Genomic DNA, 15,603 nt, shown 5'->3' on the forward strand with positions numbered 1-15,603 from the left:
TCTTCTATCGCTACTACCATGGTTACGGTTCCTGTGACTTCACTCGTTGATGCCTCCACCCATTTTGAGGACCTGGTCTACCACACTGCCTGCTTCGCCTCATCCAGACTGTGTTCTTACTCTTTGGTTCTTTCGGTAAATTCACGTAGGTAGATTTATTTTATTTTATACCGACGTGACTTTACTGAAAGAACCAAAGAGTTGGATTCCTGCAGTCACGAAAGCTTCAAATAAAGATTGTGTTCTTACTATTGTTACTGAAATTAAAGGCCGTGTGGCTGATAGGATGTGTAAAAAAAATTACGTGGAGGGATAGGAGGTGAATTTTCTACTTATTTATTGTAGGTGAGGCTCACATCTCTGGGCAGCTTTTCTTGTATGGTGCTTGAAGGCACCTCTAATAAATTAATCGGTTCCTCACCCCCACACTGGCCCCATGATGCCCTCCACTTCCATTCTATCGCTAAACAAGGCCTGATTGTCTTCATGCCTTGCTGCATGACTGCATCGCGTCAGCTCCGCTATTGGGCCTGGGATACCGGGTGAGGTGTTTATTGCGAGTTACTGGTGCATCGTTACAGAAGAGCGCCAGCATCCCGGCGCTAACTCGTGTGATGCCGGGACAGGGTGAGACGGGAGGAGAAAGGTGGAGATTTGTTTTACTGGACACAGTAAAATAAATCTCCACCTCGCTTCATTGTGGCTTTCATATCAATGGAGAAAACGTTTCATCACGATCTGGGAAGGTTCCCACGACCTGCCTACAATCACCAGCCATTCACAATCCCATCCTCCCTCTTCCTCAGATGCCTCCACGCTGGATGAAAGCCACGCTTGTATTTTGTTTTGCTCTTTCAGCGTTGCGCGCATTCCTGTCACACCGAACCGCATGTGTCTATTTTCACGTTGTATAATCTGAGGTTGGCATTTTATTTTGCACCGTGGTGACCACCACTGTCCACGTTACTGAAACCCTAGCTGAGTTTATCAAAACAACAAAACTAAACAATTTTTTTTCTTTTACCAGGTAAGGCCCACTGAGCTACGTAGCTCTTTTTCAGAAGTGACTTGGCCGCAAATGATAGCTCAACGAAGTGGCTTATCACGTGGAAATGTATAGCAGCCAAATACTCTCAACGCGTGATGTTTGTTCTAAATATGGAGGGAAAAACCGGAGGACCCGGAGAAAATCCCCACGGGGAGAACATGCAAACTCCATATATGGTAGGTATCAGGGTTGGGATCAAACCCACGACTTCCTGCAGTTAACATCTCGCCACCGCGAGTCGGACCTTTCAGGATTTGTTTCAGTTGGGCAGTTAACATCCAGATTGTTTGCGTCACTGCTATCAGCATAAACATAAAACCCGGTAAAAACCGGTTTGCCGCACATATAGAAATGTCTGGCAGCAAACACAACGCGTTTAGCTCTTAGAAGAGACACGGCGGGAGCTGCCACATTGGTGTCACGATGAACACACTGAACTTGCAATCCAAAGGTCGCAGGTTTAATTCCATCTTCCAGCACGGCAGTTGAAACAACGGTGCAACGTTTCTTCAATTTCTCACCTCCCACAATTGTCCACCTAGCAGTGTAAATGGGTACAGCTGAGTCGATGATCGGCAGGTCACGTGCGGTGGGGTCAAGTGTGGGTATGCCCGCACGCCTCTTCCAAGATGTCTGGCGAGCATGGACGAGCAGACCAAATATCCCCCTGAGAGGCTCTCTGGAGCTCCGTCTACTGGAGGCCATTCCACCAGCAGTAGTGTGAGCAAGAGATGGCAGGGATGCGATTTTCCTCTTAAATCCATGCTATACACAACGTTTAATACGTTGCTTAAGTGTTGGAAGTGCACGCTTGTCAGAGGCACCAAGCGTTTACATAAGAGATGGAAAGGGCGTCAATGCATTGATTTGTGCGTTGGCTCCTGAATTCAAAGCTTGCATTGTGTGGCCCAAACTCAGTTACAAGTTGTCCAGATACTGCTGTAGCAGACGCCTCTTCAGGTGTTTAGCAGCAACCAAGTAGCCTTCCACGTGAGTAACAAACACAATAAATAAGCAGACAATGCCTGCTTCACAGATCCAACCTTCCACGTTAATATATATATTTTCCACATCCCATTAGCCACACGGCCCGGGAGTAAATCATTTCAGCTACCCCTGTTCAACACTGGAAAATGATGTGGGAAAAAAAAAAACGTATGTGGAGGGACACACGTGCATCGCTTATATTGTCCACGACGTCACTGATGATGATGGGATGAGTTGGTATGAAGAGAAGGGAGTGAGCCTTGGCCAGGAACCCGCCTCGGCCAGGAAGGATGATGAACGATAGTCAATGATAATAAGGTAGTGGCAGCCAAGGATTGGAATGCGTCCATCCCAAGGAGGGGAGCTCAGATGCCGATGCTGTTTGTGAGGCGCATGAAGCTGCTGCTGGTGGTGAGAGGTGGAGGAGGTGGTGGGAGGAGGAGGCGGAGCGGCACGGATCGAAGAGGTGGTGTGGGAGGGGCTGTGGGTGCCTATAAGAGGAGCTCAGACAAACTGAGGGGGCTCTCTGGACGCTCGGCTCCACCTCGCTTGTCTCATCCGCCTCGTCCACCTCGTCCATCTCCTCCGCAGCCATGGGCTCGCAGCGCGTATCGTCATACCGCCGCACGTTCGGCACAGGCAGCGCCTACAGCCCCCGCTCGCTGTCGTCGCGCTCCTACGCGGGCAGCAGCAGCAGCGTCGTGCGCTCCTCGCGATCCATGGCCCTGGGCAGCAGTGGCAGCGTGGCCTCCTCCCTGTACGGCCGTTCCTACATTAAGGCCATGCCCAACCAGAGCGTGGACTTCTCGCTGGCCGAGGCGCTCAACGCCGACTACCGCACGACGCGCACCAACGAGAAGGTGGAGCTGCAGGAGCTCAACGACCGCTTTGCCAACTACATCGACAAGGTGCGCTACCTGGAGCAGCAGAACAAGGCGCTGCTGGCCGAGCTGGCGCTGCTCAAGGGCCGAGAGCCAACCCGGGTCGGGCCCCTCTACGAGCAAGAGCTGCGGGAGCTGCGAGCGCAGGTGGAGCGGCTCACGGGCGAGAAGGCCCGCGGAGACGTGGAGAGGGCCAACCTTCTGGACGAGCTGCAGCGACTGCAGCAGAGGTGAGCGAGACCAGAGCTGCTGAGGAATACTACGAGTCACACGATGACCAAGCAGACCATCCGTCCGTCCATGTAACAAACACAAGGATTTATGGACACATCTCCTCGACCATACGACCTTGGGGGAGTGCATTATTTCAACAGCATTGGTTCAACGTAGAACCCACAGAGAGGGCCCTAGCTCATACACATCTGGCATTTTCCCAGTGTGTGCAAGCAAGCCTGACTCTGCTGATGAGACTCTCAAAACCGGCCCAGAGTGTGTTTGTGTTGAACCAATGCTGCTAAAATGTACGCATTGACACGAGGAAGGCTGTGTGGCTGAATGGATGTGTAAGAAATACGTGTGTGTTGGATGTGGAAGAACAGCTATACGGGCATATTGTCTGTTTGTCTATTTTGTTGCTTATTTTCTCCACAATGTTGGAATGTTGGGGGATCATTTCAGTGCCGACGTTTCAGTACAGAACCCTCAGCCATGAGCGTGTCTCAATATGCTAGACGCAGCTGTAGTCTCTCTCTCTCTCTCTGGCATTGACTTCGGTGTGTACGCTGCTCTGGCCGAGCAGTCCCCGTGTATTCACCTCGAAATCGCGTAAAAACGAGGAATCTTCATTGAGTTTCTGGTTGGGCCGCGAAATGATGGGGCCATATTTCTGTCTCAGGAGCCTCCCCCACCTGACACAGCCACAGTAATGAAAGGGTCACGTGCGCCAAAGTTGAACAATGCGCCGAGCTCACCGGGAAGTTGCAGAGTAAATCTCACAACCTAAATCCAGTAATTGGATGCACGACGTTCCGCTTCGTACTCCGTCAAGCAACTTCAGGAAAAGCCAGAAATCCAGAATAACTGTGTCAGCTGAGCAGACTTGTTAAATCGGGTCATAACCTCACAGTAACTACCAATCACAATTAAGATATACATTAACCTTGCAAATCAATACGAATGCATAATGTATCTCAACCAATGATTAACAAACACGCATCATCCAATATAACTACTACATGTATGAACGCGGTGGTAGACTGCAGCAAGATAGCATTGCTGTGTTGCCTGACGTTGAATGTCGGGGATTCGAAATATCATAATTGTTGGTTATTGAATGCATCACCAACCTCATATTGCATCATCTGTCAGGCTTCAGGAGGAGACCGCTGCTCGCGAAGAAGCTGAGAAGAACCTGCAGGCCTTCCGCCAAGTGAGTAACGTGCACGGCTTACATCAGTAGGTCCCAGAATTTCTGAACCTGCAGAATAACGGCACCATCCACGTTCGCAATATTCCGTGGACCGCCGTGCACCAGATAATATATTTTCATGTGCTGTAAAAGTGCTATGAAGTATTCATCAAAATCCATAAAAGTATTAACTTGATCTATATCGACGAATATGTCGCTATGCAATGGACAGTAAAGACATATGGTGTCTTGTGTAAAAAACTGAAGTATCTACAACACAATAGCTGAGCAGACTATCTGCCTCCTGCACATATCTGTTCCTCCACGTGATAAATTCCAGCACAGTGTATTTTTCACATCCAATCAGCTGCATAACTTCAGCAACATTGGTTCAACGCAGTCACGGTCCCGTATCTAACACAAGAGAGTTCTTGCCAATAGACATCTGGAAGTTCACCAGCATTGGTTCAAGCAAGCCTGAATCTGCTAATGAGACACTGCATGTGAGACTGGTCCCGAGTGTTGCCGTCGTTGAGCCAGCGCTGCTGAGAAAATGCACTCACAGGAGGGAAGGTCGTTATTCGCTCGTGCGTACCCTTGTGCATTTGCCGCCGATGATGTCCACGTCCCCGCGTACCGCAGGACGTGGACGATGCCACGCTGGCACGCGTGGACCTGGAGCGGAAGGTCGAGTCTCTGCAGGAGGAGATCGCGTTCCTGAAAAAAATTCACGATGAGGTGACGTGCATTCACCTGGCGGCTCACTCTCGGAGCACAATGCGCCTCATTTGAGTTGTCACGTTGGTCTTGTTTGTCCATGTGTGAGCTCAAGACACCGCGGTAGAGACCGACCTCGGTCAATAAAAGGGCAAAAACAATACCGTCAATGGCGGAGCCAGGATGAAAAATGATAGGAGTTGTTAATAAGTAAGGGCTTGTCCCTTGCTTTTTATTCGACGCGTGTGCGGCGATCGCGCAGCCATCGATCGAGGTCGAATTCGAACCGTGTGTGATCGGCATCGCGCTGGCTGAAGGAGTTTGCCTTCAGGGAAGTCGTGTACTGTATACGCAACTGCGCACAATTCTGAGTCACTTATAACTGCTTTGCCGTTACTTATTGCCAATTATGTCCTATCATCTCATAGAGTCCCTGGCACATAATAATATGCTACACAGTGGCAGTAGGGGTCGCAAAATGCCGATTTATTACTAATAAACCCCAATGATCCGATCGAAATTTGGGATTTCGATCAGATCATTGGGGAGGTACGTACCCCCCCCAACTGGCTCCGCCAGTGAATACCGTAAATACAAGTACTATACAATAACGAACAAAATAGAAATCATAGCAAAAACAACTGCACTGCAGGAGAAATCCAAAATGATACATAAACATGGAACAATATTAATACATTTCAAGTCACAAATGTTAGAAAATCACTGATAGTAAACGTAAGTTACATGAACATCAAGATAGATTGCGGGTGGTCATTGCACCAGAGTGTACACACACTTGGCAGCTCAACATCAAAATTGCCTCCACGTGATACATTCGCCCTTGTTTCTCAGTTCAAAGGTAAAGGTGCAGCCCTGCAATTGCTCGCTCACGCCACTGCTGGCAGAAGGGTCTCCACGAGAGGGAGCTCTCGTGGTATTTGGTTTACTCTTCCATGCTGACCACCCGCGACCAGCCCATCGACTTGCTCTGCTGTGCCTATTTACGCTGCCGCCGCTCATGCTACTGGGTGGACAGAGGCGGTGGACGAAGGGAGATTTGAGAAACTTGCGGCGTTTTTTCAACTGCTGTGCCAGGAGATCGAATCGAACCAGCGACTTCTGGACTATCCAGTGCGCTGACCATGACCCGCGGCAGCTCCCTTCGTGTCTCTGCAAGGCGGTGGTGATGCGTGCATGTTAAAGAGGGGAAATAATGATCGCATTGTTGTTCATATGTAAGGCCTCACAAGGGCTAGTTCCACGTTATATTCAAGAGCTGATTCAATCTCACGCCACTCAAGTTCTTAAAAGTACATCTGCCAGTGGTGCCCTTTTATGTATAAGCCTCGATCTTGGCAGCATTCTTGGGGTGATCGGGCATTCACTGTGGTGTTCCCCTCGGTGCGTAACTCCCTGGAGATCAGGCTAAAAACACATATTTTAAGAACTGCTTTCTTCTTATCGACTTTGTTCCTCTCTGGCCCTTTTTGCCACCCGGATCTTTCTTGACCACCTTTGCTATTTTCATGCATGGCCCCTTGAGATATCGTGACGGGTGCCTAATAAGTACAAATTGTTATTAACTATATATTTGTTACCGTTTCTTTTTACAAAACCCCCGATTTGCGCGCTGCGTCCCGCATCCAGGAGCTGCGGGAGGTGCAGGTGCTGGTGCAGGAGCAGACGGTGCACGTGGAGTACGACGTGGGAACCAAACCCGACCTCACCGCCGCCCTGCGCGACATCCGCGCCGAGTACGAGGGCATCGCGGCCAAGAACGTGGCGGAGGCGGAGGAGTGGTACAAGTCCAAGGTGCCCTCGCTGTCTTCACCCACTGAGCCCAAATGGCGTCCCGCTGCTCCTATGAGCATTGAGTCAGCCAGTGCTCGGCTCCTTTTTGCAACCCTGCGGAGCCAGTGGTGGAAATGTTGCATTCCTATGGCAGGGGCGAGTCTAACGATAAGGCAACCACTGTTTGCCTCCCCACAAAACGGTACTTTATTGTATCGACCCCGAAGGGATGGATGATGAGTTTAGTCAACCCTCCTCCAACTGGGATTTTAACTCGCAACTTTCTGATTGTGATCCACTTACTCTACTTCTGAGCCACCTGGCTGTTAAATCAGAAGCAGTCGTTCTAAATGTTTGACACATCTGACTGCTGATGAGACCAATAATGTTGCTGATTAACATTCGTGTGGAAAGCCATGTAACTAAAATATGTTGTTTTAAAGTTGACTTATGCACTCCCCGAAGGCCGTGTGGCTGATGGGATGTGTAAAAGATACTTGTGTGTTGTATGTGGAGGAACAGATACATACAGGCATATTTGCTTGTGTATTTTGTTGCTTATATTCTCTACAATGACGCCAATGATTACGTTGTGTTGTTGGAGTGTTGGAGGGATAATTTCACTGCTGACGTTTCAGTGCAAAACCCTCAACCATGAGTGTGTCTCACGATGTAAGACGCAGCTGTAGTCTCTCTATGGCATTGGCTTCGGTGTTGCACACTGCTTTGGCCGATCAGTCCCCGTGTATTCACCTTGAAATCGCGTAAACATGAGGATTCTTCATCCAGCTTCAGGTTGGACGACGTGATGATCTGAACCCATTTCTGCGACAGTTTCTGGATCTGAGCGAGGCAGCCGTGCGCAACAATGAGGCTCTGCGCGCCGCCAAGCAGGAGCTGATGGACTACCGCCGCCAAGTCCAGGCGCAGCAGTGCGACATCGACTCCCTCAAGGGCGCCGTACGCATACCTTGTTTTTTTTTAACACAATCACTGAGCACAGGCCCAAGGCCCCAACATGTGTGGGTGAGTGACTGAGTGAGCAGGTGACTGGTTGGTTGAGTGAATGGTAACTGGCATTTGAGCACAGGTGCCCAGGGAGAAGTCCGGAGGAGAAGGTGGCAGGGGAGTGTTGTAGATGTGATTCAGCATGAACGGCTACGCTGGTTGGGGAATGTGTGCAGTATGAGGGAGGATAGCCAAGCAACTTGGAAGTTGGGAAGAGAACATGGTGGAATATGATCAGGCAAGACGGGGGGAGGGCCGATTGCCGAGACAGGTGACCAAAGGGAAGAGAAGACCTCAGGCCAAATGGTAGGACACTGGCAGGGCGGATATTGGATGTCGTATGTGGAATCTGGCAGAGGAGAGAGAGCGTTGGAGGAAGTGTGGTGGCTTCAGTGGCTTTGACCAGGATGACCTCATGATTTCGATCTCACGTCAATGCAGAATGAGTCGCTGGAGCGCCAGATGCGAGAGATGGAGGAGCGTTTCAGCGTGGAGTCGGCCAATTACCAGGACACGATCACGCGCCTAGAGGACGACATTGGGAACCTCAAGGACGAGATGGCACGCCACCTGCGCGACTATCAGGAGCTGCTGCATGTCAAGATGGCTCTGGACATCGAGATCGCCACCTACCGCAAGCTGTTGGAAGGAGAGGAGACCCGGTGAGTGGCCACGTTTTGAGTTATGTCATGCGGCACGGGAGTGGTGTCCGTGCCGATTTTCCGTTTGAGAGACTTTTTTCACTCATCCATGACGAGTCATTAATGGAAATGAGAAATCGCGTGAGAGGCCCAACGGGTTCTTGAGGGACACGGAGCTAACGGGGGAGGTATCGCAAAATATAACTATTCACGTCATTAAGGAGAATTAGTAACTAGATAAGGAGATAATTCACCTCTTTTCCAGATCTGTCCCTCTACATACAATAAAATACGAATACCATCAGCCACACGGCCTTTTATATAGGAGTGCATAATTTCAGCAACATTGGTTCAACGCAAGCAAACTCTCGACCGGTTTCAACACTCAAGTGTCTCATGAGCACGGTCAGGCTCGCTTGAACCAATGCTGGTGAGCTGACAATTGTTTATAGGCAAGGCTTCTCTCAATCAGATATGCATCCTTGATGCAAAACTATTTAATACACAATACAAAATAACCATGAGGGTCGTCGTGGAGAATATAAGTAACAAAATAAATAAGCAATGCGCCTCACTCGCGTATCTGCCCCTTGACATGAAGAATAAAAGTATATTTTCCATAAGTATTTTAATTTTATAAGTATTTTCTTCTGTTCATAGGATTGCTCTACCAATTCAGCAGCTCGGATCTTTCAACATAAGAGGTGGGGTCTCCTTAATTTTAGTTTTTATGTTCTGACTACAACAAAAATAGAGTTTGTGTATAAAATAAATTTCTTTAAATAGTTTACAGGGGTTGTCTTGATTCGACTACTTCTGGTAACTAGTGCACGTGGAAAATCCCTCGAGATGGAACATCTCACGTGTAAGGAAGGGTGTCCAGGGTGTCAACGCACACGCGCATAGCAACTACGTAATGATACGTAAGCGAACATTCTACATCTATAACTTACGCAGTGTGCCTTCATGCAACGTATATTTCACCTAGTCAAACACACACGTTAATTACAGAAATAAGTAAATGGCGCACACGGCCAGTTCATGTAGAATTTACTCCCAATTCAGACGTTGAGTGGTGAGAGAGTTTTAATCACCGATTTAAATCAGCTGGGACTGTCGGCACGAGTTGGTGGGTCTGGAAGATGGTTCCATGCTGAAGCAGCTCTGTGTCTGAGTGTGCCTGTGCGGGGTTGATCTCTAGGGACGGTTAAAATGTTGTGCCTGTCGGACCATGGAACAGGGTTATTGTTGGAGTGAAACGAGAGATGTTGAGTTGAGGAGGAGGGGGGGGGGTAAATGTTTACATTTATTGTGGGTTGGCTCGGCCCTTCTTCCCTCTGTGGGTGATCAAATTATTTCCACTCTGTAGGAAAGTCAACAGTGGTTGACCTATAAAGAATAATCCCTTTTATAGGAATGTGGAATTTCCACCAACAGCTCATCATGTCTATAAACAGGAGATAAGCACCACCTCAATATGTACTCATCCGAGCAGGATGGCACGTTGACGATATGTGGATAGGGGAGGCCTGGTGAGCCAGGCTTCTGCACTGGTGAAGAGTCACACCAGGCTACTTACCAGAGTGATCTCCTGCACATGTCCCGTTTACAGCACTAATGGGCCAGTTGTGGAAATTCCACATTCCTGTGACAGTAGTGAGCCTACCCATCGGGCAATGACTGTTGTCTTCCTCGCCACTTGGTACTCGTGGTATGGACCCCAGAGGGGGGATAACGATGGACTGAGTCGACCCCTATCCAGGATTTGAACTCGCAACCTTCCGATTGCGAGCTTCTGGAGGGTGGAATCGGCTGCCTTTGGTGTTGTTGACGAGACTGACTCGCGATCTCCTTTCTCAGAGTGCAGCCCATCCCATGACGTGTACAGCAAGAAGACTGTGCTCATCAAGACGATTGAGACGCGCGATGGGGAGGTGAGTAGCTCTGTACTTAAGCAGACAAAGCACAAATATTTGTCCCTCAGCATAAAAAATAGGATATTTCTATACATCCGATCAACCAAATGGCCTTATGAGAGTGCATAATAGAAGCAACATTGGTTCAATACAAGCAAACTCTGGACCGATTTTGACATTCAGTGTCTCATCATTAGAGTTGGGCTGATTTGAACCAATGCTGATGAACTGTCAGATGTTTATTTGTTGCATTCTTTGATTAGGATTACAGAGGTTTACATGTTCGGGCCATTGCCCAAAATATGTCTATGTTTTGTTTCCTTTGAAGCCTGCAGCGTTATTACCGAACGTGTTTGAGTTTTTTTTTTTAATAGCTTAATGTTGGCCACAGACGCTGATAACAAAGCGCTGTCCTGTGCAGGCCGTGGTGTGGGACTTAGGTGTGCAGCTACCAATTTCATTAGGGGGGCTATGCAAGCTACGACTGTGGGCCCCCCTCCTTTCTCCCGACTCACTTTTACTGAAATAGCTACGGATGTTTTTAACCCGTATACTTATATAGTTATATGTCAGGCTATAACGATATATCATTTAAGTTTCACCGTGTATTGGGTGTGGAGGAAGACAGTCTCACAATGACAGTATTAATAAATAAAAATATGTCAAGGTACAATACTGACAATTAAGTTATTGTGCGTCTTGATTTCATGCTGGACCCATCGGTCTAGGATTTCGTCAAAGGGGGTGAATCGTGCAACTTTTTGCTGCTCTATTGATACGATAGCCCAGATGCGTTAATCTGGCTTGGCCCATGGTAGACCGCTGGTAATTTTTCATGATTTAAAAAAAATTATTTGTCTTAACATGTTTTACTTGCTTATCTGTCGATTCGGGGCCCCGTTGTGGCCGACTGGGCCCCTATGCGTCGCATAACGCTGCCACGTGACACCGCCATAGTTGCACCCCTGGACTGAATTATGGACGTTTTGCCGATGCACAGGCCCAAATGCCCTAAACGTCAAGTGACTAGCAACACACAGCATACTAGATACAGAGTTAACACGCATCTTGAATTGAGCACGGTTATTAGAAATGCTTTGGGAAAAGAGACGATGATGGGAGGGAATTCCTTAGTGCAGCAGTGCGGGGAAGAAGCAGAGAGAAGTGGACAGACCTCCAGTGTGGTGGTTGAACATACCACACTGGTGAAGTTCACGGGAACAGTAACCATGGCAGTAGTAATAGAAGAGTGATAAGGAGGTGGCTGATCGCTGGTGACCGAGTGACTGGAGTGAATCGGCGAGTGCTGGATCGTCAATCACCCTGACTGCTGCTTCACTCTGAACTCTGTCCGAGTGTAGCGAGGCATGAACTGGGTGCTCCACCCCAGGTGTGACAGCAGCTGAGCTCCAGATTCGGCCGAATATTTGCTTTGTTTAGCAGCAGCAGTAATAATTGGAGTTAAAGAGGCTTTGTCACGAAAAAGAAAACCAAGCTCCTGCGGTGCCTCCTTAGCCAGATGATTAACACAGCTGTTCCATGACAGCACAGAGCAGAATGCTGTGCCAAGCAGATTACTCGTGTTGCTATGTATTTTTTTTACAAAAATGTGCGTGTGTGTGATCGACTGTGCAGGTGATCACCGAATCCACCAAGAAGGAGCACATCTAAAGAAGTGAAATTCCAGCCAACGAGTATTCTCCTATCCCTACACCCACACCTCGTAGCCACTATTAAACCTCCATCCGCACCATTGACATGCACCACAGTTATCACACGTTATTTTAGTAATGCCTGTGCAAATTTAACACGTACCAGGTTTTCACAGACAATATTATGATTCGTAAATGATTTTTGTGTAGTTAAGATCCTCCATCATTCGACACGGCCAAACAAATGAAACTGTTGCGTGTACAAGCGTTTAACAACGCACCAATTAGAATTGTTTCAGCTCACTGGTGAGTTTAAGAATTCTCACAACCAACATAATCAAGAAAATCCAGGAATAAAATCAAGGCAACAATTCTGACTTTATGCAGTTTTCTATAGATGATTGGCGTAATTTCAAGCAAAGCGACGCATCTCAATGAACGTGGTTGCAAGGCTTCTTCTTTAACTGACCGGCGAGCTCACAGAATATTTGGTGTGTGTTAAGCGCTTATACACGTGGCAATTGGATTTCTTTGGCTATATTTGGTGGTGGAGGTTGTGCAAATGTTGTGCTTTTTGGTTCTGGTGTTGTAATATTTCCTTAAAGCATGCTCATATGTTAGTTCAACCTGTTAGGCCAGACTGGCAGTGGCTTGGGGAGGCCTTGACCTAGCAGTGGATTGATCATGGCTGATGATGATGAAGCCAGATAGGTGACACTATCCGATATGAGGGCTCTAGTCAATACATACCTGGTGGCTGCTCCAGTACCCAGCCACTCTTGAGACCAGTTGCCGAGCACAAGGCGCCAAAGGCCCAATACACCAAGCGGCCATGCAACAAACATCACCCGTCAGAATTGTAATAGATAAGAGTTAACACGTGTCTTGATTCGGGCAAGGTTATCATAGTAGCGTGGGACAACAGACAATGGGAGGGAATTCCAAAGTGGAGTGGTGCGAGGGAAGATGCATGAAGAGAAGGATTGTAACTTGCAGTGTGGTGGTAGAACATAACGTTGATGAGAGGAAACAAATCACGTGTTGCCATTTCCGCAGAACCGTTGTTACGATGCTTATTTGCTTGACTGCTGTCTGCAATTTCCGTGACCTCGTGAATTGTGTACATGGTGATGCACACCATGCACACGTGATATGATATGTAGAGATATGATGTGTAAAGAAACCGAACGATCTTATGTTATCTTAATTAGATTTATATAAAAAAAAATCAAACAATATGCCTCCATACATCTGTCCCTCCACATGAGAAGGGCCAGAGAGCTAAAGGTATGTTTTACACATCTATTCAAGATTTCGGTAATGCATAATTCCTGCAGATTTGATTCAACACAAGCAACACTCCGGACGAGTTTTGAGATTGTGTCTCATAAGCATTCAGACTTGCTTGAATCAATATGGGCGAACTGCCAAATATTTATAGAGGTCACCCGACTGCGTTGGACACAGAAGTATACGTGTAGGCAAGCCTGTCTCATCGGCAGTGAGGCTTGCTTGAAGACCATGTGACTGGAGAGACATGTATGTGAAGGCGAATGTTATGTTTAGTTATATTCTCCACAAGGACGCTAATGATCGGTGGTATAGGTCATGATAATTGTATGACGACAGCATTAAACTGGCTCCACGGGAAGAGCTTAGACGAGTAGAGGAAGTCGACCACTTAGAATAAATACTTTGAATATTTGTATCCAAGTGTGACCAACAGAGCCAGTGTGACTTCATACAGGGCGTACACTGGGCTGGCTATTCTGATTGCAAAGTAGACTGGCATCTGGGCTCGGTGCCAGCTGCTTCACACGTTGGCTAATGCCTGGTGCCTGTATGGTGTAGAGGAGTGGTCATGGGGCTGCTCAGGGTCAGTGGAACAGAGGTAGATGGGGCGCAGTGGTGACGCGACGCGTGATTAAACTCTGAGAGCCATTTTGTGATAACATACTTTATAATATTATAGGTGTCGTTACTATTAATAAAGTGATAACTTTACCCAGGATGCACGAGATATTCATTTACATTAATGACAGCCGCTGGTTGATTGTAACCAGTTGGTGCAGTGCGAGTGTGGAGCTGTCATTGTAGAGATGCAGATTTGAGAAGGAGGCGAATCCTCTGCGTCTTGTTACATTCTCCACAACGATGCAACTTATCATCTGAAGTAATTATTATTATGTTCTAGAAAGGGTAGAGAGCTGACATTTGATACATAAAGTGAAGTCCATTATTTTAACTCTTCACCTATTTAAACTAATTCTATGTTTTGGCCTCCAAAATATTTTGAGCAAACATTTTGAACGTTGCGCTTCAGTCATTGAAGGGGTTCAAACCAGATGATTGATAACACATAAATATCCACATACTCACAGAGACCCATTGACTCGCATAGAGACTCATGGACTCAAATAGAGACCCATGGACTCACATAGAAATCCATGGACTCATATAGAGACTCACAGACTCACATAGAGACCCATTGACTCACATCGAGACCCATATACAGTAATCTCAGAGACCCTAGACTCACACAGAAACCCATAGGCTCACAGAGAGATATATAGACTCACACATAGCAACATACAGTCATGTATTGACCCCAACGACTTACATAGAAACCTACAGACTTACATAAAGACCCGAGACTCACATATACATATATACTCACACAGAGAAACACAGACTCATAATATAGAGACTCACAGACTCACATAGTTACCCACAGACTCACATAGATACCCATAGACTCGCATAAAAGCCCAAAGACTCTAAACTCAGAGACCCATACTCACACAGAGACCCATAGACTCACATTGGCTCACACAGATTCACGTTGAGACCCCTAGACTCACACAGACCCATAAACTCACACGAAAGCCATCACCTATTATTAGAATTGGCCCAAGATCCGAATGCAGCATGACCCTCCTAAAAAAAGAGTATTGAGACTCGGTAAAGCTTTCCTGGGTGTGTACGTGCCGTGGACCGTCTTGGCTGTCGCCTGCTCGATCCCCCAGAGCCGGTGTCCAGGCGCCCTCTGGCGGCTTCCACGTGCAGGTGAGCAACCCGAGCAACGAGAGCGAGCGAGCGCCTCGGGGCCAAGGGGCGACCCCGTGACTCTGCAGCGGAAACACTACTCCCCCCTGTACTCGGAGCACTAAAAATAATCTGCCTTTTAATGAAATAATAATATACTAAGATAACATTTATTGCAAAGTTTGTTTAAAGTTCTCTGAAATAAATTGAAAATATTATCTGGAGAAAGAATGAAATGAATAGGAACACAATCTGAAAGCGGAGAGCAATTTTAAATTATTTGTGAATCCCTCCTCTTCGGTGTCGCTATCTATTATGTCTTCCGAACTTTTTTCGTTGTTTTAATGCAAATCAACGTTTATTTGTTACACGGATAGTCCCGTGTCAGTTATCCAGCAATGGCCCGCAGCCTCTAACAATAGTTACTGTTCACGTCGAGAGGAGCCCAGCCAGCAATCAGCCAGGAAACTCGAGGCATTGATTAAGTAATTAATTATTACAGGTAGGAA

General features: G+C 47.4%; 1 protein-coding gene across 2 annotated transcripts; it reads left to right on the forward strand.

Annotated features, from left to right (window-relative positions):
* Positions 1-2,560: 2,560 nt before the first annotated feature.
* LOC133344698 (vimentin-like) lies at positions 2,561-14,053 on the forward strand. 2 transcript variants are annotated; one of them, XM_061554765.1, is made up of 9 exons: positions 2,561-3,146; positions 4,285-4,345; positions 4,967-5,062; positions 6,689-6,853; positions 7,667-7,792; positions 8,282-8,502; positions 9,142-9,185; positions 10,342-10,415; positions 12,033-14,053. In XM_061554765.1, the coding sequence occupies exons 1-9, from the start codon at positions 2,629-2,631 to the stop codon at positions 12,066-12,068; spliced, it is 1,341 nt and encodes a 446-aa protein (XP_061410749.1). In that variant the 5' UTR covers positions 2,561-2,628; the 3' UTR covers positions 12,069-14,053. The 2 variants fall into 2 exon arrangements, 1 of the variants encoding a protein (XP_061410749.1); XR_009755366.1 differs by lacking the exon at positions 9,142-9,185.
* The last annotated feature ends 1,550 nt before the right edge of the window (positions 14,054-15,603 follow it).

Source organism: Lethenteron reissneri, chromosome 20 (assembly GCF_015708825.2).
Source record: "Lethenteron reissneri isolate LAM-NWPU_2019-01 chromosome 20, ASM1570882v1, whole genome shotgun sequence".
Taxonomy (NCBI): domain Eukaryota; kingdom Metazoa; phylum Chordata; class Hyperoartia; order Petromyzontiformes; family Petromyzontidae; genus Lethenteron; species Lethenteron reissneri.

Coding starts and splice junctions, on each gene's coding strand:
- LOC133344698 (XM_061554765.1), top strand. CDS start 2,629: ATGGGCTCGCAGCGCGTATCGTCATACCGCCGCACGTTCGGCACAGGC. Junction 6,854..7,666: donor AGGAGTGGTACAAGTCCAAG/GTGCCCTCGCTG, acceptor TTTCTGCGACAG/TTTCTGGATCTGAGCGAGGC. Junction 10,416..12,032: donor TTGAGACGCGCGATGGGGAG/GTGAGTAGCTCT, acceptor TCGACTGTGCAG/GTGATCACCGAATCCACCAA.